Source organism: Dicentrarchus labrax, unplaced genomic scaffold (assembly GCF_905237075.1).
Source record: "Dicentrarchus labrax unplaced genomic scaffold, dlabrax2021, whole genome shotgun sequence".
NCBI lineage: Eukaryota > Metazoa > Chordata > Actinopteri > Moronidae > Dicentrarchus > Dicentrarchus labrax.
This window is the reverse complement of record NW_026136713.1, coordinates 6,363,042-6,389,073: the sequence shown is the minus strand read 5'-3', so window position 1 is coordinate 6,389,073 and position 26,032 is coordinate 6,363,042. Positions and strand designations below refer to the sequence as shown.

Below are 26,032 nucleotides of genomic sequence, written 5' to 3'. Positions count from 1 at the left end.
CACGTGATTGATTAGGTTAAACATTGAGAAGAAGTCATTATTTGTGCTTTGAGTGTTAAATAACACAATATCCAGGCCATTGCAACTGAACCCTACATGCGGTGTTACTTCCTGTTTACCATGTAAAATAGATGAGAGGCCCTCAGGCTAAAGCATGTGAGATGGACCAGGACAGAGGATGCAGTGTTCATGGCAAGAGAAAGAACATAGAGCCCTGAGAAAATATGTTATTCTCTCACTGGGAGAAGTTTGCCTACTGACAATTTTACTCGATCTCGACCTCTGCAGATTCTTCAGCACACTAAATCTGGTAAGATTTGCTTTTTTTCCCCATCAATATTTTACAAAGCCACCTCAAAGGCAAATTAATAAGACTTCAGTAAATATACTGTCTTGTTTAAGACTTATCTTCCACATTCTCCAAAAACTCTCTGAAAATATATTCTATGTCATGAAAGTGCTCTATGTGTGTAACTGAACCTACTTGTTTCATGAAAGTATCTTGCCTGTTTTGTTAATTGACTCCGACATTTAACTGCTGGTGTTGTCAGTATCTCTTGTGGATTAACTTTCAATTTAATAGCATGCAGGACCCACCACATAAACGCTGGGGGGCGCGCTTGGGTGTCATAGTGAATGTGTCTAGTATTTTAAGGGCACCTTCTTAGATCGTCAATTAAACAGATGAACCATTACTGGTGACAAATAATGCAACACCTTGCAGCTTGCTCAACTTTTCGTCCATGATTAAAAGTCTCAGAAAAACAGAAATAATGTGCAAAATGAAGCAACCTCTCTTTCGCAGTCCAGTTCTTGGAAATTGACCTGGAAGAGTTGTCGAACGCCATGTTTGAAGTTCTTACTGTTCATAAATAATATATGCAGCAACGCATGTGTTAACTAAACTTTAAAAACGTCAAATCGTTTCTTTAACAAGTTGAAAATGATTGCGCAGTAACACACTGTTTAGTATGTGTCTGAATTGTATGACATCAGTTTTGAATATAAATATCTTCGGGTCACACAGCAGCATTTTGAACGCTTTGTACATCCGCGCTTTGCGACGTTTTTGTCGGTTTCCGGAAACAGATCAGAGTGAGGCCTCTCTCCGTCTCACGCACTCTCTGATGTCCACGTCCCCGCGGTGTCCGAGTCCTACCGGCTGCGATGTGTTACGCGCCCCAGCTTTAGAAAAAAAAAAAAAAAAAAAAACAGAGAAGGAAAACTTCATAGAAATGGCGGAGGGTACAACGACTCTCAAAGGCTTGCGAGCCCAAATGGGTAAGAAAAATCTTGGCAGCCGTGTTTATTTCCTGACCCAGTTGTGTCTGACAATGTAGTAATCACTTTGTAATGTTTGCTGGCAACTGCCGCCACCAGCCGGGTTATTTCAACGTGTTGTAAACGCGGCCAGCTCTTCGGGCTAGTAGTGTTAGCTCGCTGTCCGGTTATCTGCTGACAATGGATGCGGAAAATCAGCAACTTCTTCCCGCATTAAACGTTACAAGTGGTGTTGAATTTACCCGCCGTAGCCGGTGGCTATGTTGCTGAATTAAAAGCCTAAACGAGCTGGTTTAACTTTACTGGAAGTGAAGTAGTTGTAGTTAACGTTAGCTAGTTGAAGTTGTTGCCAGAGAGCCGGTTGACATATCACGACTTTACGCTAGCTCTGCTCGCCTGGCGCTCAGCTCACCTTAGCTTTGCTTTAGCCTTGCTTCACCGCATTTCATCACATTGTTTAACAAAGTGCTGCTGTGTGTTACACTAATTACACCGACTCTAAATACTCGGTAAACGGTGCTAACTAACTGCTTTGTAACTGACATTTGTCGGTAGATTAGATAACGTTGCTCATCACTTGGGGGATTATTGTCAAAAGTGATCATCTGCTTTGCCTTTTGTATTGAGGTTGACAGCAGTCAGGGTTGATGCCAACAGTAGAAAAGCTAATAGACAAGTTGTTTGGTTTTTTACTAGCCACATATCAGCCGGTTCCCAGTAAATGTTCTAGCTTCCTGCTCATAATTGTACAAAGTGCTCCCTTTTTTCTCCTCCTATATCCTTTGGTCTGTGTTGACATATGGCATAACCCCCTCCATTCTCCACGGAGGGCAACTATAACAATGTCTGACCTGAATATCAGATAAAGCTGGAGTGTCAGACGCAGACAGACACTGAACTCTGATAAGAGAATAAGGCTGCATGGTTGCTCTTCTTGATGAAGTGATAGAAGAGTTTTTGGTTGGGCCAGCAGCCCTGTGTCACACACATTTCTGTTAAACAAAAGGCACATTTTCATTTCTCTAAATAGTACTTTGTAGGCCAACTGCAGCGTCAAAATCCTCTATCAATGCTCCTCATCCATGCCTCAGCCGGTCCCTTCCCGACTTAGACATGGATGTTTACTGTGTCTGCATCTGCAGGCATGAATGCACAGTTTGTTATGACTTGAGCCGCAGTTGTGCTGACAGATTTTCTAGTGTTTTAGGGTAAGAGGGAGTTTTCTGCATACCCAGTGTGGGTGTAGGCATGTTTTACTCCTGGCAACAACTGGACCATATTTAGTTCAGGTCTTCTTCCTGTTTCCCTTAACTTTTCCATTCAGTATTTTCTATCTGGAATTTGCATCCACCCAATTCTGTGGTTTTATGAAAATGTCCACAAAGTTTGGAGTGATGTGAAAATGTTGGATTCCTGGCTTTGTGAGGAATAAGAGGATGTCAGTTTCCTTGGCCTCCTCCGGGTCAGAGCAGAAGACTGACAATAACAAAATAATGTTAGGAATCTAGCTCATGTGCATTTCCACAAGAATGTGAGCAAGGAGAAAATGTACCCTGCTATTATGAAGGGAGATCACACTACTGCAAGGTTATCCTGATCCTGGCTCAGCAATTGCTTCTGCAGAATTAAAAGCATGAGAAATATTTCTGAGCTGGTTGGATTTAACCAGAGGAGGAAATGGACTAGCCTCAGTTTTTAGTGTATAGTCCACTTAGCTTTGCTATTCTAGCACAGTACCCTTCCCTGTTTTATTTTAACCTTTTTAAATGAACTGATGTATCACAGAAAGTGTTTGCATGCACGTAGATGCACCAACGATTTGAATAACAAAACATGTTAATTTGTATAGGCTATAACTAAGGTCAATCCATCTTCAGAGTAGTTTTGTTCACGAGGCAGCATTTTCATATATCATAATTATTTCCAATGTCTTTTTGGATTGTTTTTCTTCCATTTCCCATAAGAAGATACTTGCATGGAACACAGCTGCATATAAGTCCCCTGCCAGCTTTGCATGGAGATTTGGGATGTTTCGAGGATAAATTCCCATTTAGAACCTCTTCCAAATTGGCCAGGTCTAGACAAAGTCAAACACTGGGATGCAAATTGTTTATGTGGCACAGTGTCAGTAGTAGTAATAATAGTCTAATAAAGTCCAATTACAATTTGCCTCTCTGCATGTTACTAGTAATTCCAGAATACTTTTACTAATTTATTGTCAACTTTGACAGTTCTTGTTATTTTAGTATTGATATATTTGAGACATCTGTTGACTCTGTTGTCTGCATATTTGTTCTCAAAAGAGATTATGCAGTAAAGCTACCATACCACACAAAAATCTGCACTGTAAGTAAAAGAATTGGATTGATAATTGATCATGGATTTGGATATGATCACAACCTTTCAGCGTATATTTCCACAGGAAACTGTGGTCCACCTGGAAGGGGAGACTCCCTAGGAAACTGGGATGTGTCATCATTATCCTGCCAGTACTGGAAATAGCCATGGCTTACCTTGCATGAACAGGTCTCGAGTAATCCCATAGAAGATCTGGTGTGTATGTGCGTGCATGTGTGTGCACGTGTGTGAGCGTGCATCAGCAGTGTTATCTGAGGACCTGAAATCTTGAGCCAGCGGATGGGAAGCTGTCGGCCATAGAAGGCCAAGAATGTTGATGTTTATATGGCAGCCAAGTACTACACAGTAATTTAATTTTACACAAGGTCATTTAACTGGACAAAATTAACAAAATAAAAAAAGGAACTAATTGCCGGTTCAAGTTGTTTTGGTCATTGAATTACATTGTTTGGCTGGAGTTAAAAATCCCTATGTTCTTTTAGGTTCTCACTAGCAAATGGTTGTCCACTCTTTCATTAAGCACTGCAGACACTTCCTGTGCAACAAGCTACTTAATTGCACCATGCTGCAGGACACAGTTGAGGCTGCAGTTGGGGAGGAGGGACAGAAAAGATTCCTAACCCACTCTTGCTTCCTTACTAAACCAACATTGTCTAAAGCTATCCTTAGTCTAAAGATCTTTCTTGTAATTTAGAGAACTAGCATTTGGTCCGTGTTAGCATTCGACTACAAGTGTTACAATGTAATTCAGACTGGCCCATTTCCTGTTTGGTGTTTTTGTCTGGGCTGCAGAGCAGGGTCATCGCGAGCCCCCCTGGTGATTTTTACTGCAGCCATAATAACTCAGAATCCGGAAGGTTAGACCACATCCAATCAATATGTATTTGTATGTGAATATTTTCCCTTTTTTGAGCATCTCTTACTACCTAAAACTGCTGCATGATGCTGTAATCAGTATCACAATAGCTGTATAAATATTATCCCAACTGAATTAATCACATACTGAAATACATCACATTAAACTACTTGATGGCTTCATGATTGAGTGGAAATGGAATGATCCACCCACTGCAGACTGGATCTTTTCACTCTAAATCTTTGCCCAACACTTCTACCTACACTTACATGAACAGTCAGTTATCTAGCTCAGATAATGCCAATCGACGAGTCTGGTGTGTAAGTAGTTAATTGCTAGTGGTTTTGTTCCTCCAACCTATTGGAGCATTAAGCTGAGTCTGTCGATGCAGCAGCATTGATGTATGTTAATGTGTGCAAATCTCCATAGTGATGAGAGATGGCTCCTCTGATTGGCTCTTTTCATTTCTATGAGCACACCTGGCTCTCTTGAGGTTTGTTGGGAAAACAGAATTTCGTGCTACATCTCATTCACTCAACATTTGAATGTGTGTGTCAGTGGAGAGCACTGGCGACCACTGACGTTGTGGCACCCAGCAGTTCAGTAAAGTCTTTACAGCATCAGTGTTTGAGGCAGAAAGGTCTATTAAACTGGACATTACAGCAGATTATTTTATGCACAAGTAATCTTGCGTTGAAAAAAAAAAGAGTAGAGTTTCAGCATAACAGCTGTTACCTACTCAGCCCCTTTGCTTTCCTGTCTGCTTTTACTTCCCTCTTAAGACCAGAGCATGCAGTTAGCTTGAAGTCTAAAGCCTGCCATGTCATGGAACAAGGTCATAATATCACAACTTAATATTTGGCTTCTCCTCTACATTGTTAATACTGTTTGAACAGCCCCTTCATATATTTTACCCTTTAATCTATTGATTATGGGTGGCTGTATCAGCATCCTTTGATTCACAAGGTGTTACTGTTAATAGATCTACTGTATATTGTACAGCCCAAATGTAAAGTAATTGTTTCGTGTAAGTTTACATTTGGTCTGATGAGTAATCATTTAAAGCTTCACCGCTCTGTTCTCTTTATTTAGCTATGAATCACCTGATTTCAGAGTCAATGTCTTTGTTCATACAGGCCTAAACATGGTTGAGAACCTCTTCATCCATCCCTAGCTGCAGTGTATCACTTAGCAACAGTTACCCTGTTGCACAGGGTGCATGGCCTTTTATATGAACAGTGAAGGTTGGGTAAAAGAGTGAGATAAGAGAGATTTAAAGCCAGGACGTATCAGTTACATGTTCTGCACAATTGATGTCTAAGCCATAATTCAATAGCTTCAATAGCTTAGCATTTTTTTTAGAGAGATAAGTGTGTTTTTACTTTGGGTGTGAGTCCTTTATATCCTAGAATTAGATAGCTTTTTCTTCTGAATATAGATCAGCTCCTGTAGCCCACAGTGCCACGTCTGTTTTTCCTGTCTATTCTCTTGAGTAAAAGAGAATGTGTTGTTGACAGAAGGTAAGGCAATAGCAGTTTTCCAAAAATTCATATGCTAACCTATACTGTCTGCTGAACATGCAGTGTGATATGCTGCTGATATGCACACCATAGCATGCTTAATGAATACAGAACAGTGTTTCCAAGTTGAGAATGTACTTGTAGTGGTGGGTGGCGCAGCATGTGACAGTGTGGTAGGAGTAGGTGATGTGACATAAAATATATTTATTGCACGAGATTATAAGAATAAAAAGGCATGATTCCACTTTTCTCCACTCTGTTCGCAATGTAAGGGAACTTGTCTTAACAGAGAAAAAGTGATAAAAAAGCAGATGTGTTTATTAGCTCCAAATAGGAATGAAAATGAGGTGTAGGCCTATAGTGAAGGTTGATTAGTAAATGTGATTCATTCTTAGAATTAAACAACTGGTAGGATTAGGCATCTGAACCATGTTTATTATTCAGAAAACAAATACTTAAAATAGAAGAAATATTTTACCATTTTAATTCTACCTAATTCTCCACCTTATTTTAGTATTGTTACTCATCTTGTCTTTCCTTTTCCCCACACACACACACACCTCTGTGCCTAGTCACTTTGCACGCACACCAGCTTGATCGCTGCTGCCTGTTTCTATCTTCATGTAAACTCTGCCCCCCCCAAGTTGCTTGTTTTCTTTGAGGTCAGTGTATTCTTTGTGGTATAGTATGATTCCTGTTAAAAGTGCAGTCACATCATCCATCAATTACCCACCGTTTAGCCTACAACCGTGGGGTTGAAGTTGGAGCCCACGTTGAAGTAACCTGTACATTTCCACTGGGTATTAGCCACAGACTTTGACCCTCTTAAGCTTCTTTGACTGTAGAGCATCGATGCTGCTGCAGAATATAGATAATCAGTGCATGTCTCCCGACCCTGTCAGCTCTCACTGATAGCTAAAACTCATATCTGATTTATTGCAGACACTTCAAGAGAATAGTTTTGTCTAAATCTCTCTGAGAGCTACGTAGTCGGTCTTGAAATGTCTATCCAGATACCCTTTTACGTTTCTTATTTCTTCTTGTCTGCATTCATGAATCTTCCTTTGGTTCAGGGGTGCAAACAGAGCATATTGGATAGTCTTCTGGGTGAACAAATGTTATCACTCAATATCACTCTTCTGATTTCCAGACAGTAAGGTAGTAGAGTGTAAAGTCAGTTTCCCTAGAGATATGACTAGGATATAGAGGTAAAAACAACTCCCAATTTGATACAATTCACAATACTGGATTCATAATATGATTTCCTCACCTTTTTTTGAGACTACAAATTATGACTTTTTGAGGTAGGGTATTGGGGTATAAACTGTAAAAAACAATGCATATTTCCTTTTCTTTATTAAAAGAGAAACTGAAAATATAACACTACAAAAAACGGCCTCATATCTCTTGCCTTGTCTATTATCTTCTTCCCTTTTTTATTTTCTGACTATGGGAAGCCAAAAAACTGCTTCACGCGATGATGCATCCTCAATTTCAAAGTCCTCACCTGCAGCCACCATGTCTTTAGTTATGTAGGACGTTGCACAGAGTCAAAAGTAGAAAGCATCCTCTGCTTTTTAAAAATAGTATAATTTGAGTTGACTCTTAACACATTTGTATTTCAATTTAACTTTCTCATGATCTATTATTAAATCTTCTAGATAGGTCATGCATGGTGTTGTGTACTCTGAGAAACCATGATCAGTGCTTGTGGTGGACACTTTGATTATCAAAGTGCCTTCATTCCTACCATTCCAATGTATTGTGACTCTTCCTTTTGAAGACAAATGTCTATATCTTACCTTAGTGGCATATAAAGCCGCACTTTTCACAATTCACTGGTGGAAAGTGTTTGATAGGAAGTAGCAGAAAGCAATTGCATTAGCAGCTTCTTAATTACTTTTACGATTCAGGGTGGGAGATATGACAATATTCCAGTCAAACATTGATTTGTATACCATCAGAGCTGTATCATGATATATACTGATATTCCCAAACAAAATTACATATACCCACCCCTATTTCAGATGCTACCAATGGCAAAGAACAATGCTGGAAAGAACAAACAGGACTGTAGGAAAGTAGAACAAAACTACTGGACTAGCAGAGGCTTTGTTACACAGTAGTCTCTCAGGTACCAAGAACTGAACATACAAGACCTTTTAAAAATTAAGCTCTAGTTACCCGCACAAGTGCAACAAAGCAGATCTCATTATGTGTAGACAGAGATGGCCACAATATTGTGAGTGTGGTTATCCCCCGCTTGGAGGGATATGATCATGACTTGGCACACCATGTCACAAGTATGCTATACTAAGCCAATTTCTTATCTTGTCTCCCCTCTGAAGATGCTCTAAGTATTTGGTCAACATTGGTTTGGCTTTTCTACGACACTACATCAAACAGATCGGTGGGTTTTTTCATGTTGACGAGCAAATCTAATCTATATTTATGTTTTCCACATCAGTGACCTAATGTTTGTTGTCCACATCTAATTGATTCAGTAGATCGAAGAAGTCACTGGTGTTTTTGCCTGTTCTAGGTCAATTACTACTACTTATGGCTAATACTTTCCCAAAGCCTGCCATATTTTTTTATAGATAGTAGGCTACCTTGCAGGCAGTCATTGCTCTTATTGATTAAGGTAAAACACACGATGAATAAGGCATGTTAATGCATGGCAGCCCACTCTCAAAACTCAGATGTGAGACCTTTCTGAATAATTATGCGTCATCTTAATGCATTTTACTTTATTACCACAAAACATTAGTTGATGATGATGTAAAGTACATGGGATTTGTAGAATCATAAATTGGCTAAAACTGGTAAGAAGCAGTGGCAGAAACAGTTCGATGTGTTCATTAGAATGTGAATTTCACATGACTGACCATCGTTTTGCGTCTTTGTCAGCAGTTCTGTAATGCTGAATACACACCGACACAGAAGGAAAGAGACCGGAGAAAAGGCTGATACTAGGGCTCATAAAGCTTGATCATGTCCTCACTGTTTCCTTCCTTCCTGCCCCTGTATCTCCTAACCATGATTTTGCTGTGAATAGTTCAGGCTGAAGAAAGTGATATTGACCCTGTGGTGGTCCTGGTGGAAGAGTTGATGTATTTGCAACCTTAAAAGCATGTTTGTAACCCCTGTTTTCTATCTGGAATTGCTTAGTCCATGTGTGTTAAAACAAAATAGTGTTCATGGACACTGACACTTTCTCTCTGTAGTGATAGAAATCCTATGCAGCAGAAATTATAAAACAAAACCGTTTGCTCGAAGCGCAGGATAACTTGTTAATTTTTTTCCCAAGATGGATAAACCAGTGCAAAGCCGACTATGTATGTGGAATTTTTTTGTATTCAATTTTTATGTTAGGGGAATTTCTTTCTTTTTCTTTTTTTTTTATGTTGCACCAACAGGCGTATTAGCTGTATACCAGGAAGCTCACATGGGTTTGATTCCATCCAGCCACGTCTCTGAGCTTGTCACAGAAAGCAGTGTATGGCTGGCTACAGGGTTGACCATGAGCGGGGGGTTATGTCAGATGGCTGAATAGCTGGATTGTTCTGTAGCTTCAAATCCGTTGGATCTCTCTAGAACTAGCATTCCCATGGAGAGAAAACAAAGCACAGAGAAAAAAAACATCTGCTTTAAACTTGGTTGGTTTGGAGTACCCAAAGAAATTCTGTTCTGATATTATGTGATTTACCTGCTTTGTCAGACATGACATGATGTGACAAGTTCTGTGCGCGTGGTGTGTGTTTTCCTACATACAGCTGCAGCTGCACAGGCACAAGCCGAGGAGCGGCGCAGCCTGGCAGGGAACAGTCCCGGACCTACAACCAACCCACCAGCTAAACCTCAGGGGTGTAAGCCAGGTAAATGACACCACACCTTGACACAGAAACAGATCAGTTCTCACAGACTCTGCCCTGTCACCGCTCTATTGTCATCCATAATCTGAACCATTAGATGCAACACAATCCACTTCAACCACCCACTCAGTGTAGCTTACTGCAGGTAAATCTTAGTCATCATCTTATTACTGTAACAGTTAACAAAGCTCATTAATGACAGTCACATGCACACATCTGTCTACCTGACGCAAAGCCTTTGTAACAATATGCTGCATTGTAATCCACCATTTTGTTCTTTTAATATGCATGGCTGCACATGTTTTACCTTTTTAAACACATATGCACATGCATGTGTTTGCAGTCATTGACGGTGCTGCACTTAGAATAGACGACCGACTGCGAGTGGCAAAAGAGAGGCGAGAAGAGGCAGACAAACAACAGGGTAAGAGGGCGATGCCAGTGTCTTGTGTTAGTAAGTTATTTTAGCCACGGCCAGAACCAACTTACCAAACATAATTAGGACTGCACGATACGGTAAAACATCATATTGCCATTATGTTTGACATGGAAATTATTTTATTTTTTTAGTTTTTGCATCACAAATAACATTTTCACTGAAAGAAACATTGAAATCATCATTGATAATTGTTCAATTGTTTATAAATATGGTTGAAATCCAGCTGCGCCTTTTAAATGGATATTTTTTAAGAGTCCTGGTCCTTAGAGACACTTATTGACTTTTCTTCCTGCACACAATCCCCTTCCATGGATTCACATGAACTGTTTGTGCTCTCAGCTTTGCGAGAGTCTCAGATTATGGAGCGGGAGCGCAAGGCCAAGCTGCAAGTGGAGCGCCAGGTGGAGGAGCGTCAGAAAAAGGTTGAGGAGCAGCGAAGAAAGGAGGAGCAGAAAAGATTGGCTGTGGAGGAGAAGAGGAAGCAGAAACAGGAAGAGGAAAAGGTAGATGAGGCATGGGTGGAGTCTTGAGAGGCTCAGAGCAGTGCTCATTGTTGCTCAGTGGATGTGACTCTTGTAACTAAAATAATTATCATCCTACTTTCATATTTAACAAAAAGAAGATAACTATGTTGCTGTGTAGTTATGGCATCGTCATGTCTTGTCCGCTCTGATTAAGGGACAGATGTTGTTTTGCTGTAAATGACTTGCATTTTTCTCTCCCTCTGCCCCATTATTCCACAGGAGCACTACGAGGCAGTGATGCGGCGGACATTGGAGCGCAGTCAGCGAGTGGAGCAGAGGCAGAAAAGATGGTCCTGGGGAGGACTGTCCACAGATTCTGATGGACGAACAGGTAGAGGCCCTTTCTTCACGCTCTCCTTTCTGCTTTTCTGTTCCATTTGACTTTCATCATTCACTTGTCATGGTGCATTAAAGAGCCAGTTGGGATACACCAAAAGCACCTCACTTCTTCAACACAACATGTGAAAGTGGTCAAGTTCACAATGTGATTCTGTTTCAACAGAATTGAGGGGAAATTCAACCACGAGTTACACAAAAGCATTTTTTCTTTTGCCAGCAGCTGATGACAATGCCAGATGAGTTGGCTGGTTTTGATACAAATGACACTGGTTATTTAGAGAAAGGCAGAGTACTACTACTTATTCAGAAATTCAGAGAGGTGACAGTATTTTACAGCTTCGATATCTAGCTGCTATAACTTTGGGAGCTAGACAGGAGAAGTCACTCTCATGCCCAGAGGTAGCTTTAATGACATGGCCATTTGGGTCGAGCGTTAATGAATAACATAATTTTTGAAGTTTGTCAACAAGACTTTGAAAGTGGAGATCATTCATCTATCTAATTTAGTTAAAGCTGAAAATATAATGGGATTACTTTGTCATGCAGTAAAGCAAAGTCATATAATCTAATTGACTTACTTATATCAGAAGAATTACATTTAATTCTAACTGTAGTCCGTCACGCTCACACTCTTTCTCAACACTTTATTGACTCAATTCTAGTGTCACTCCTACTGTTTGACACTCAGACGATAAACCACACTGTGCTGTACAGAAATCTGCAAAAAGTTCAAGTGTTTTTAACTAAAAGAAATGAATGGGTCGTTTAAAATACATTTTGTTTATATTTTCAGGATACCCACTCTGTCATTTTGGTGGCAAAATTGTCCATACTGAGGCTAGTATTTATTGTTTTAGGCACAGGGTGTCAAGAAAAAACTGATGGCCACCAGCCAGATTTCACCTACTCTCTCCCTTTTATGAAGGATGTCCCTCAGCATCTTGTATTTTATTGCTCCTCTCTGAGAGCTGTCTTTTCCCACAGGAGATTCTGATGCCAGCGCCTCATCTCCAGTAACAATACTTATCTCCCCTGCCTCGCCAGAAAAGCCACCAAGGAGTCGACAAGGTTTTGTTTGTTGATCATTTGCTCACCAATGTAACATAGCATGGACTGGCACTGGCACTCCAAATAGCTTGGTTACCTACTACCCCTCCTACCGATAACCCCACCGCACCCTATCCCCACCCACCAACTCTCACCTGCAGTCTAACTGGCAATTTTTCACTAATCGTTTGTTGTATGGGTCCTGTATTCTGAATGTGCCTTTTGCTGGGTGAATAGCTGGAAGTGCAGCTTTAGGTTTTTCACTCACCCACACTGTCGAGCACTTCCAGGTCACATGGGTAACTTTGCATGGAAGCACAACACAAACATTAGGACTAATATCACCTCTGGATTCTCTGGCACGACCATGTAATGTTGATGCTCTTCTCTTTCGAGTGGTCAAACATAAGCATCTGTTGTCTACTAACCACCATGTCTGGCTCTAAAAACACAACAACTTTGTTATGGTTTGTTAAAAGTGTATATTGTCATGTTAAACATGATATTTACTGGCAAATCATACCATATATCATGTGTTTTACTAAATCTGCACAGCATTAGTAGCACATTAGATCAGTGGGTTAATGGGGGATATTATATCGGTTTATATCGTTTTTATGTATTTGTATTAGGCATATTAATGTAGCAACATATCACCCATTGCATATCAGGGATATTAAGATCTTGCAGAACCTTGTAATCCCTTGTGTGCACCCAAATGCCCTTCCCCACTGGCCAACCTCCAGTGTAATCCCCGCCTCCCTTGTCTGTCTTTCCTCCTCCCTCTTTAGTGGACAAGCGTTCCACATCCACCATGAACCTGAAGCAGCCGTCTGAGGCTGGCATCAGCAAACGCCTATCCTCCTCCTCTGCCACCCTCATCAAATCTCCTGACAAAAGTAAGTCTCCCGTCTTCCTTCCCTCCTTCCTCTTTTCTTCCCATCCTAATTTGATCCTTGTCGCCCTCCCTCCCTCCCTCCCTCCCTCCCTTCCTTCTACCCTCCCTGCATTCCTGTGCTGTGTGTTAACAAACGTAGTACGTTCCAGACGGTCTATTATCAGCCAGGTAAACATTTTTCAGTTATGCTGAATGTATTGAGATTTACCAGGTGACAAGTTGTTGCTTATCTAGAACAAACCGACTTTCTCTTCCAACTCTTAAGCCTAGAGTGAACTCTGACCCCTGTGCTCTTCACATGCAGGGTTTTACACACAGGCTCACTGGAGCACAGACCGGTAAAAACTGCTTAAGCTCTCTGTCTCTGGTTCCAGCTAATGATAAGTTAGCATGGCCTCCCAATTCTGCTGTATCCATTCACTATGCACCTCTTTGAAGTACTGAATCAAGTTTTCAGAATCAGAAGGGGTCTCAAGCACCACATTGTGATTTGTTAATAAATGTACTCATGTCCTCGTAGTGGTATAGAAGCCTGACATTATATTCCTAAGCGTATTTTGATTCACAAGAAGTGTATTTGATTTCTTCAGAAAAAATAATCAACGCAATCAGTTGATTCAGATCTCTCCACAGCTTCTATGGGCTGCCAGTGTCATTTCTTCTTTGTGATAGTGCTGATTTCTCTATACCTCTCAACTTGTTTAATATGTATACTTGTTCCATTCCCAGGCCTGTGAATATATTCTTAAAAGAAAAGTCTGAAAGACTTTGTACCATTCATAAGCGAGCACTGTGTAAATTCATCATTGGGTGTTTCATCATTGTCTCTCAGGGGTTAAGCCAAGGAGTTCATCTTGTAACCGGTTGCCTAGCAACGACAATGCTGCTCAGGCCAGTAAGGAAGACGGCAAAAAGCTTCAGGTGGAACAGACAGGTGCAAAAGATCCCCTCTCCATCCCACACTATGCTTTCATAACAAAGATGGTGTACAGTATACAATTTGCCAACAACAGCACAGGTTACAGAAAAGATATTCAGATGGTCACAGCTATGACAACCACATAGAAAGCTGATTTTGTACATGCTAATAATTTAAACATTTAAGCTATTAACAACAGGTTGACTGTTGTAGTATTAATGTTGTAATAGTCTGAATTAGGGGGCATCAGGTAGTATGATCACATTGAGCAACCCTCCACTGTGAGTATCATCTATTAAACATGAACATCAGCTGCTGTCTGCTGCAGCCTGGTGACTCACATAAGGCCAAATTGAGTTCACATGACATGTAAACTGTCTTTGGGGATTCCTTGTTGACTCTCTCCCAGTGCCTGCTTGGCTATAATTCCACTTTCATGTTCGTAGGCCGTTCCATGAAGAAGAGAAGTTCTTCCCTTACACGAGTAAGTGTGGGCAGAGCACAGACCCCTTCCAAGCCTGATAAGGGGACAACGGATGATCAAGGTGGCTAGCATGAACAATCAGAAATATTTTTTTTTTCATGCCCATATCTGCATCGCTCAGGTCTCTCTTTTGGAATAACAAGCATGTTGCTATGATGTTAACAGCTTGCTCATTCTGAATTTGCTCCTTTAAAAAAAAACAACAGACAAACAAAACACTTTCGACTGGCCAACTCTTCTTTCCACGTATCCCTTCTTTCTGTCCATGTTCTCTTTCGATTAAATCATGCTTACTGACTGCTGAATTTACCCCTAGGCAGCTGCTAAGCTTCTCTACACTGTTCGTCTGTGATTAACTGGGAACACTGTGCTCGTTCCATGTATGACTTAACCTTTCTGCTGTCTTAACCTACCAGATCCTGTACTTTCAGCTGATCTTGTTTTAACCTTTTTTCAATTGTTTTCTTTTTAAGTGTCAACCCAGGAATGGTTTTTCTGTGTGCCGTGTCTGCACTAACACAGTGTATTGTTTTGTTGTCACAAAGTGTTGATTGTTTTCTCCCTCTCAGATGATGTCATAGCTGGATTTAAATCACTGGGCTTTTGCTTCAGTGTGGTGTGTGTCAGTGCCATCCCACCATAGCACTCCCAAAGCACAGAAATGACCACAGTAACTCACTGCAGTCTGTGTATTGCCATTAACTACTAATGCTTCTGTTTGTCCTTTTAGACATGTCAGCCTCTTCCACCATGAGTTGTTGTAAAAATGTTCCTGTTTTGTATACATGTTTGTTCTGTATGGTTCCCCTAGGCAATAATACAACACAGCTACCATCTTTACCCCAAAACTCCGGTAGACCATTCTTTGCATAACTATAACCATATCTCAGACTAATAACCCACATTCTTAATATCTGGGTGTCGAGCAGTGAGCCATGCTGCCATGCTCCAGGAGCTAGCACTCAACAGCTAACAAAAAACAAGTCTGTCTGCAACAGATGTCTTCTCAGTAAGGGGCACCAAAGGATAGTGTGACTCTGTACTCTCCTTTTTGAAGAGCTAGCATTTAGGGACATGTGGCAAAATCAATCCGTCAACACTTTAACTCTTCTGGTATTATTTCTACTTCCTGGCTTAGGTAGCCACAATAGCATAAATGGGGAATTGTTCATTCTTCCATTTCATTGAAGCAGGAGCTCTTTGTTTCTGCTGTGAAATCAAGGTCTACTGCAGTGCTTTCACAACACGCTATACAGAACAATACACTTGTTCAGTACTGACCTTATTTTAATCAAATTTGGCACCTTCTTAATCTAAAGCACAGAAAAGTTTGCGCAGCAGAAGCTAAAGAACTCTTTCCAGGTCGCAGTCACTTGCCCTATCACTTTGGTTTCTTTCACTTCTCATCTTTCTACCCAATAGTATTCCTCTGTTGTCTCACTAATGGTTCGTTTTTTTCCCATTCAGCACACTTCCCTCTGCCTCAAGGAGCCATTGATTTGACCTGATTAACTGATCTTCAGTTACCAGACAATCAGTCTTTGGTCTATCTCAGCACTCTTCCATGGCATCCTTTCCTTACTGTCTTTTACTGACTATCCTTATTTTGTTGAATGTCACTGAAAGTTAACAAGATAAAGACAGTTGATAAGGAGACCATGTAAGATTATTGGGACTTAACCTTTGGTTGTTTATGTTGATCCTTTCCTGTTGGTTAAATCACATGGTGACCTTTCTAAACTTAATTGACCCCTCTCTACTCCCTTCTTTGTTTTACCTTCATCCCCATTCTCATCCACTCTTTCCTTCTTGGCCTTTTTGTTCTCCTCTTTTTTTGGGGGGTGATTTTTTTTTTTTTTTTTACGTGTAGCTCGCAGGCCACCGGCCAGCACTGTGGATGGAGGGGTCCTTAGTCGCCTGCTCACCCCCACCCAGGCCTCACTAGCTAGGAGCAAGAGCGCCGCCGCCCTGTCAGCTGAAGGAACAGATGCTCCAGGTAACCTCCGCTTAGGAGACCCTGACAGAGAGGAAGGATTGCTAGAATCAGACCCTGGTCCTCCCCACGTAGCCTCATTTTTTATCAGTAGAAAGTCATTCCAGTTGCTCCCAGTGTCACTTCACTAGATCTACGCTCATCCTAGAACCCTGCTGCAGACTCGTGCTTTTGAAACAATCCTTTTCAAAGTGAATAGTGGCCTCTTGGTTGTGGTGGAATTACTGAAGTCATGGCACAGCTCCCCGCGTTTAAAAGCCGCTATTGTAACGATCATCTGTTTTATGTATGTACAGTAGTTATTTACAGCAAAGTACACTCATGTGAGAGAGCATAGTGACTCTGTCAATAGTGATACACACACGGATCCAGCTCACATGCACTCTCAAATTTGACACAATTGGCTGTTGTGTGCTGAGCTGAGCAGGGCAGACTTAGCTGGGACCATTTCTCTGCATCTGAGGAGTCCATGCCTGGAGATTTACTCTAAGCTGCTTACCTGTTGGTTCTTGTTACGTCAGAATCAGACTGTTGTGCTATTGCATGTGTCCTGGTAGTGTGGTCAGAGTGCTAGGGACTCCAGTACGGGCTGTTAAAGGTAATTACTGGCATTTTCAAAGAATATTTGAAGTCACGCTTATAAAATTCAGTAAATCTGCTTTACATCTGCTTTCTGGAACTAGATTTGGCACTTGACTTGACTTCTAGTAAAATATACCTTGAAGCCATCTAGTTGAGGCTTTTTGTCTCACTGGATAACTTGCATATCTTACATTAGACACCCAGTAATTAATCTCCTGATGCAGTGATGAATGCAGTATTTTTCTTGTCTGTTTTTTAAAGATAGAAAGAACCAGAAAGCACTGAATCACTTAAAAGTGGCAACTGTATTCCTCATGTTGGTTTTAGGTTGTGGTGTTTATTGACCGGCCATTACAAACCCATTAGCGGCTATAGATCTTCTGCTAAGTATAGCCCCAGTAGAAACATGACACATTCGCATTAGCAGCAGCAGTGACAGCTCATGACTGGGTACATTTCATAGTCACCATACTGTACTGCTGCTCAGTATGCAGTCAGAATGAAGTACAAAACACGTTTGTGACCAGGCTGTGGCAGGGAGAGTTCTCCAATTCTCTGGATTATCGTGGCTAATCCCTCAATCTGACACAGCAAGCTCATAGCTAGTGGACAACAGTATTTACTTTCCTTACTAACTACAGGCTACACTTAAACTCAGTGCTAGGGATAGGGCTGTTCACCCACTGTCTTTCCAGGTTTATAGTTATTTAGCAGCTCAGCATCAACATTATAGATGTTTACATACAACTGAGACACTACAGTCGGCTTTGTCCCTGAAACACAGCAAATGTTGCATTCAGAGTCTGATCTGATCTGAGTTACAGTATGATGACAGGAAGGACTCAAAGACTGCAAATGACTAGTTACTCTTACCGAAAACAACAAACAGTATCAACATTCACTGTGTGATTTGTGTACTAATAAATTTGTGTAATATCTGTGTGCCGTGTCTGTGTTTGTTGTACTGTGTTGGTGGTAGGTTGTTTTTGTGTGTGTGTGCTGTGCTATGATGCTTGGTGTTGAGGTTGGTTAATGTTGTGCTGAGAGGCTATTGCATTCGGGGAGTGTCCGGGGTTTTGGTTCGATTGTTGCTCTCTGCTACCCATGTCTCCAGTAATCTCCAGCCCAATCAAAGCTTCAAAAATCAAGCTGTTGCCTGCCCTACAGTGCTATATCTAACAAATCGCTTGTTTTTGTGCTCTTGTCCCCCTACAAAAACAAAAACACCCTTCCCTCTCTCTCTTTTCCTCTTTCTCTCTTTCCCACATCCCTCTCTCTTCCCTTCGACTCTTTATTCTTCCGTCCATTTGCTCTTTGCTGCTTTGCTGCCCTACTCGACCGCTTATCACGCCTCCCTTTGGTTGTGCTCCCCTGGCTCTACGATGACTGTGTCCTTTACCAGAGTGTCACCTGTGTCCTCGCTCAGCCTCCGCCAGTCCCCTGCACCCACCGCGTGGACCTGTGCGCAGCCGCAGCATTGACCGACAGAAGAGCGGCATGACCACTTCTGTGTCAGCCGACGGAGCCCTCGACACTTCACTGGTGAGAACAACTCTTGACGTTCATGTTACTAACACTACCGGCCTACAAAGAAAACAGTTTGAATCAGACATTTACTGCCAGAAATGTTGTATAATGCTGTTAAAGATCAGCTGAAGTGAAAGCTTTCACTGCAAATAGATTTGCAGGTTGTCCTCCTTGTCCCCTCATCCTTTTTGTATCCTCATTGAATAAGTAGGTTTTATATGGCTCTGCGAGTATACTGTAAAATGATAATGCTTGAGGTAGACAGACTGATATTGTTTCCCGGAGGTCTGTTTGCTTGTACCGTGCGGAGTTCAGTCACTCATACTTTTGCATTATTTGAATGCCCAAGTAGTAATGTTGTATGGAAAACCCTGTTTGACGTGTGTTTTTTATGTCTCAATTTGAGAATTTGATTAATTGATTTGTTAAGGTTGAACTATTTTGTCATTTGCATTTATTGATAGAGTAACCTGGATGCAGGGCTTGAGATAGTATCTGTAGTCTTATTCAAATTTAAACTACAGTGATAACAGAGACATTTAAGTCAATACATGCGTATGGCTGTGAGAACTCTGTTATGAGGCAGTATGACTGTATGGTTCTAGAAATAAGTTAGATACTGTATATTATCAGAAAATGTTTTATAACTATAAACAATTGTTATAGAATATTACACAGCACAGTGGAAAATAACACATTGCTGTGTTTGTTTGTTAAGCCTTTTTAATTGCCAGCAGTGTTCTGCTTTTATTTCAATGGGAAAGTCATTGAATGTGATCTGGTAAATATGGAGAGACTATAAAAACATGATTTAATTGTTGGTAGCACTAGAAGAGAGGGATGCCTTTTCCAGTTGGGGCTTAGAAACCAGCATGAAGTTGAAGGCACACATGTACCTTAAGAAGTGACAACAAATGCATGCTCCCCTATACTGAAATGACTTAGCTCAGAGAAATAAGTGCATGGCACCAAAGACTGTGCTTTATGTGCACGTATCCGGCTACATTTGCCTGTCAAAGTACTGCTGCAGGATGCTAACCATAGGGAAATGTTCCTCCAGCTGTTCTTTGGCTGGTCACTCAGAATATGAACATGTTCATATGTTGCAAAAATGTTATCCTACTTACTTACTCTTATAAGTGATGTCTTTAAGTGAATGATTTCTCACTTGATGGCCCATGGTGCCTTGTTGTTTCTCCTAACCTGCATGTCCTCAGCCTCCTCTGTGGCTGTGAAGGGCCTCATTGTCATAGAATGAGACAAAGGAATCCATAGTGGCCTGATTATGGACAGATCAGGCCATGCAAAGCAGACCCCACCCTGACCCTGGGGCCAAATGTCAAAAGACTTTTCCTCACCATTTTATTGTCTCCTTGTCTCCACATGCACAGATTAGTGTGGAGGTAATTAAAATCCAAAGCCTATCACTCAGGCATTGTGTTACTCCTCAGTTAATTTGTGTCTTTAGAATCAGCTGAGTTAGGCCGCCTGCTGAGGGGTATATTTCTTTGAAGAAATGATTATAAGGGACATTTTAAAAGAACGTTATAGGACATTATGAGGGTTGTCATAGTGAAGTACAGTAAATGATTGTGACTGCTATGTGTTTCTTTGAGATCACTTCTGGACCCTTTCGTTCATACAAAGACGCTGTGTCTATATACTGTTCTTGCTCCAGTGTTATATTGACATAAATAGGAAATTAATGTTTTGTGCCTGTTATGAAACACCAATTGTGTTTACTGTCTTGCTTTTTCTTCCCACCCTGCCAAGAGAATGATTGTTGAGCTGTGTCAGCTAAGATAATACACATTTATTAGAGAGCAGGGCACTCTAAATTACTTTGGCATTCAGGTTTGAGCTGGGACAGTAGTGTATATAGTGTCACATGATTGACCTTGCTGTGCCCTCTGTCATCATATTTACAGTGCCAAACATAGAACACGGGCATTAAAAATAGATGAATTAAAACCTAACCCATGGCCTCCTTCACACCAGCATTGTGTCACTGTTTGCCAGAGAAATTGAAAGAGGCAGAGGAAAACTTAAGAAGGAGATACATTTTCAGTTTTCATTACAGTTACTCTATTATAATAAGCATCCACATTTCCATGCATTTTGTGGATTCTGTCCAAGTGCAAAGACCATGATCCATAGACCAGTGGTTCCCAACATAGGGAACCAGACCCTTTTGGGGGTCCAAAGATCAACATTAGGGATAGTCCTGAATTACTTCCTGCTATGTGCTTCTGGTGAAGAGGAAGCCTGCGACCACTTTACACTTGCCATTTTTGCATATTTGAAAGTGTGACTTTAAACTATAATCTACATATATATATATATATATATATATATATATATTACTTATGGAGTATGTAACGAAAGTAATTTCCCCCTGGGATTATTAAAGTATGTCTGATTCTGATTCTGTCCTGTCTCTTTGGTACTTAAGAAGGACAAGCAGTTAACATCACCTCAAGGGCAACGTCCCGCCTCCCCATCTACAAACCTGGGACGCAACCGTTCACCATCCCCGGCCCCCAATCCATCCCCAAAGAGGACCCCTTCCCCAGGAGCAGCGAAGTAAGACTACAATGCCTGTTTGAATGCAGCCTTTCGTTTTGATTTCATTATAAAACAGACACAATTTCAACAACAATTTCTTCTTACAGGCAAAATTCCAAAACACGCCCACCCTCACCTGGTTCAATGAAACAGCGTCCCCCTTCCCCCCAACCTATGTCAGCCAAACCTCCACCTATCCAGAAACCAGCGCTCACTCCAACAGGGCCCCCCACCTTACGAAAGAGGGACTCCAAGTCCAAGGATCTGTGTCCTGTCCAGGCTATGTCTCCACAGTCCTCTGATTCCAGCAAGACCAAAGACAAAGATGGTGAGAAATTCTCAGTGATTAGAATGCAATTCACAATATAAATGTTTCATTATACTTCTATATATATATATATAGATAGATAGACATAAAAATCGATCTGTGTTTCACTGTAGAAGGTGTTTCATATTAGTACAAAACGTGTAATGTAGTGCCATATAAAAGGCAAATGCAACAGCCATGGTCAGCTGACAGGTTTTAATTAGTCAGTACTAATATTTGCCAAGACAGATCGTTATTCCGGCAACCAGGATGTTTGCACTGGTGCATCAAGACATGCTGTCAATTTCAGGCAGTGAAGTGAACCCAGCAGGACAAAATGAAATCTTTTTCATCTTAACTAAATGTATATCACTCATGTTCTTATCCATGCAGGTCCAAACCTCCTTTCCTCCCAATAAGACTGAAGTCATTTCTTTGTTCTCTTTGGCAATTTACTGAGGCACATAATTATTGAATGAACAGTCGAGTGCCCCTTAATCTGTTGCAAGATTCTTCCTACCCAAAGTTGTCTTTTAATCATACTAGACATGTCCATTATCCAGACACCTGTTCCATTTACACTGAACATTATAGAAACTGAACTAAGGTAAATAAAATGACAGGAGCTATTGGATCCAAAATAAATCTTACAAGGATTTGTGCAGAATTAAAAATGCAGAAAACACATAATATTGTTTTTATTTTATTTTCAACATTATTTTTTGTAATGTTAGCTAACTTAGCCACTTGCAAGGAAACCAGAGTAGTGCAGTGCTCCTTGTTCCCTTTTGAACTCCCACTCTCTTGACTTTAAGCAGAAAAGGAAACTGTAATCATGCTTTAATACTCCTTTAAGGAGTAGCTTGAAGATAATAGAGTATTATCTTCTGTTTTAATAGGCAGACCGTGCATCTATGCATGCTTTAAACTGACGTGGCAGCGGCTCAGTTTGCGATAAATCTCAGTGGAGCAGGAGACCTATTAAGTTCCAGCTGGAGTCACATCCTGTTACAGATCTGGTATTGTTGCTGCTGCCACCTCCTGGAGAGACTCATTCTCTGCAGGATGAAATAGCTTAGTAATGATTTAATGCTATATGCAACCAGGCAAAGACAAACAAAATTGTTGAAGGTGGTTTAGATATCCACAGTTGTGTTTGGGACAGTATGAAAAGGTAAAATACTCCACATGACTCACTGTCATTGTATATGTAATTTGATATCAGTATATATCAGGATGTATTGCATTTTCTAGGAAGTCAATAGAGAGGCATTTAATGGGTAAATAGCCAGGGAGGAATGTCTTTTTATGATTTATCTATCAAATACAATGCCTGACTTTGATTATAAAATCAATAGAAATCACAATACGTTTATATCGCATTGCCTACCATAGCTTAATACACTCAAAGATCTTCGAAAGATTACTGCTATGATAAATGAATAAATAAATGAATAGAATGGCAAAATCTATATTGTGTGTGTGTGTGTGTGTGTGTGTGTGTGTGTGGGCGCGCACACACACACACATACATATATATATATACATATATACACACACACACATATATTACCATATTACCCAACTCCATGTACTGTATGTGTATCAGGCCGCTTTCTTCTCTATTCTGCTCCTGTATTAATGTCACAGCTAATCTCTGTCCTGTGAATGTGACATAAAGTGCTATCTATATTTGTCTATCCCTCCTATCAGACTCTAAAGCCTCGACGGGCACCAACTCAGCCGCTGAGGCGGCCAAGATCCTGGCGGAGAACCGCAGACTGATGCGAGAGCAGAAGGAGAAAGAGGAGCAGCTCAGGATACAGAGGGAGGAAGAGGAGAAGTAAGCTGATTGGAAATGGTCTTATTCTTATCTCACAAATATTATTATTAATTAAGTATTAATTGTCTTTTACCATTTTGTCATCATTGTACATATGGCAGCGATGCATCACATATTGTAATTACAGTAAAATTGTTTTCATGGGAATTGTAGTTGTTATTAAGTAAAACCAAAGAATCCATACAGTATAGACATGCATAGGAATAATAAGATTAGCCAGTAAAACACTGCAGATTATATTTTGTGGACATTAAAAGTAAGATGAACATTTTTAGCTAATGAGCTAATTTTTAGACATTGAGACTAAAAGAACACATACTGTTAAAATGTACATATCTACTTTGAGATATCACCTGTGTTTATTTGTCAGTATGGTTTTGAGCAATTTGCTCTGCTGTTTCTTAACCATTACCAGGCTAAGAAAGGAGGAAGAGACGCGTTTAGCGGAAGAGGCTCGACTGAAACGCCTGGAAGAGGAGAAGAAGCTTGCAGAGGAGAGGAAAATTATAGAAGAGGAAGAGGCTCGCCTAGCAGAGGAGGATCGTGTAAGACTGGCAGAAGAGGAAGCGGTGAAACAGGCCGAGCTCCAGAAGGAACGGGAGGAAGCTGAGGCCAAGGCCCTGGAGGAAGCAGAGAGAGTCCGTCAGGAGAGAGACCGTATCATGCAGCAGAACCAGCAAGAACGAATGGAGAGAAAGAAGGTAGAATAAAGGAGACCTTTCTCTTTTATTTTGGTCTTGCTTTACCATCAATAATTATATCAAATAGTGTTTGTAAAGAACTTGAGGTTTTGTATGACCAGCAGTACTACATCAAAAGTCAGTCACAAACAGACACAATAATTATGAAATAATCTGATATATTAATCACCATATGTTATTAATTTCCTACACTACTTTTTATATTTTAGTGACATTTATTTATTGGTCTTTTCAGATTAAAATCTCTTCTTTCAGTCCAACATGGCAACATATTTTAAATAATTTATTCTGATGTCCAATATTTTTTCATAATGTTTCCTCATTGTGTAGATCCCAATTCTAAACAAATTGGGTACAAAAATATGTTGTTTTTCCATTTCAGAGAATTGAAGAGATAATGAAGAGAACAAGAAAAGGAGACCAAGGTGACATGAAGGTGAGCTCACATCCATTCAGCGCATATTTCTAAGAGTGTCTGTGGCATGCTAACATATTGTTTGTGTCTCCTGCGTAGAGAGATGGAGGCGATGATGATAAATGCTCACAGGAGAATGAAGAGGAGGGAGAGGACCAGATGACCTCTGAAGGTGAAACTTGTCATCTTTTAGCTTTCACACTGATGTGCAGGTTCAGGATATCAGAGTGTATGAAGATTTATGCATCACTGCGTCTTCCCCTCTTTGTGTTTGTTTGCATATGCTTTACATAAATGGTTTGTTTGTGTGAATTTACATAACTCTTGATGTAACCTATGACTTGTCTCTCTCTCATGTTTATTTCAATACATGTGCGGATACTATAAGAAAAAGGAAAAACAATACAAAATAAAACTTAAATATATAGAGAGAAAAATCATGAACAAACAAAAAACATGAGAGATTAATGCTGAGAAAAGTCTATGATTTCTGAAATACTCTCATTAATAACAATTGGTGGTAACTTGTGACTTGTCTCATCCAATGTTTCTCTATTGATATTGTAGGCCAGATGGATGATATGACCATGGAGGGCGACACAGATGAGTGCGGTCTCTCCTCTGGAGAGCCGGTGGAACAACGAGAGGAGCCTCTGGGTAGCGTGAATGGAAAACAAGAGACAGACAACAAGGAGAATAACAATGGCATAAGCACAGATGAGACTCAGGCAGTCAGGTATGACTTGGATAGAAGGTAATGAAACTAGCAATGTTCCGATTTGATGTCACTGATCAGTATCGGCGCCAAACATTTTATATCGGTATCGGTTCTATTTTTAGAAATCACTTTTCAAGAAATGAAACTATATTCCAATATTTGTGACTCATTTTAAGGATTATTTTTCTTCAGTAGGAAATATTTGGTTTGGGGCTGAGTGCTACAGAGTGGGTAGGAAAGTCTGAAAGCATTGAGAGATGGACTAACACAATGTTGGTTTTGGCCTTGTTGAAATGTATAGAATAACACCAACCTCATTCTGTGTTGGTCTGGATCTCGTTCTGTCACTTTGCAGTCTCTCACTCTGGGACAAAGTTGTGTTGTGCTGTGAGAAATTAGTCTCGTCACCCCCCTTATCACTTCCCTAATCTCACCTCCCACTACCTCTTTCCTTCCTCCAGTCCAGTCCCTAAGGGCCGCCTCGTAGAGGGCTCAGAGTTCCTGAATGAGCAGGACTCGGCCAAGGTGGGGTTGGTCTCAGGTCTAAACGGTAAATCCAACCAGTGGAGCTTTGAGGAACTCATTGACCTCAACGTTCACTCCAAGACTCGGCCCCTCATCGAGGCAGAGGACTGTAACCAGGTCTTGATTAACTGTGATGGAAGCTCAGATGGGCCCAGGGTAGCCTTCGAGGACAAGGGAACCCCCGTAAACACCCTGCATTCCACTAATCAACCCATAGAAGCCCTGTCAGGTGAGGAGTCCGTTACAGATTCACCTTTTTGGAACAAACGCTTTCTGACATTATCTTCTCAGAGACCGATAACTCTCTTCTTCCTTT

At 40.8% G+C, this 26,032-nt stretch overlaps 1 protein-coding gene across 16 annotated transcripts in view; it reads left to right on the top strand.

Moving 5' to 3' along the window:
- Window positions 1-1,091: 1,091 nt before the first annotated feature.
- The window catches only part of map7d3 (MAP7 domain containing 3), a 28,033-nt gene continuing 3,092 nt past the window's right edge, over window positions 1,092-26,032 (top strand). The window contains exons 1-19 of one of the 16 annotated variants that reach the window (XM_051421086.1): window positions 1,092-1,281; window positions 9,792-9,893; window positions 10,234-10,314; window positions 10,669-10,832; window positions 11,073-11,184; window positions 12,177-12,260; window positions 13,031-13,138; window positions 13,970-14,071; window positions 14,503-14,601; window positions 16,411-16,536; window positions 18,518-18,657; window positions 21,095-21,225; window positions 21,315-21,535; window positions 23,228-23,357; window positions 23,773-24,058; window positions 24,441-24,494; window positions 24,573-24,645; window positions 25,041-25,209; window positions 25,653-25,945. In XM_051421086.1, coding sequence (XP_051277046.1) covers window positions 1,128-1,281; window positions 9,792-9,893; window positions 10,234-10,314; window positions 10,669-10,832; window positions 11,073-11,184; window positions 12,177-12,260; window positions 13,031-13,138; window positions 13,970-14,071; window positions 14,503-14,601; window positions 16,411-16,536; window positions 18,518-18,657; window positions 21,095-21,225; window positions 21,315-21,535; window positions 23,228-23,357; window positions 23,773-24,058; window positions 24,441-24,494; window positions 24,573-24,645; window positions 25,041-25,209; window positions 25,653-25,945 — 2,629 coding nt within the window. In that variant the 5' untranslated portion in view covers window positions 1,092-1,127. The remainder of the gene's footprint in view (window positions 1,282-9,791; window positions 9,894-10,233; window positions 10,315-10,668; window positions 10,833-11,072; window positions 11,185-12,176; window positions 12,261-13,030; window positions 13,139-13,969; window positions 14,072-14,502; window positions 14,602-16,410; window positions 16,537-18,517; window positions 18,658-21,094; window positions 21,226-21,314; window positions 21,536-23,227; window positions 23,358-23,772; window positions 24,059-24,440; window positions 24,495-24,572; window positions 24,646-25,040; window positions 25,210-25,652; window positions 25,946-26,032) is intronic. The other 15 variants (XM_051421089.1, XM_051421088.1, XM_051421087.1 and 12 more) reach the window with 15 other exon arrangements.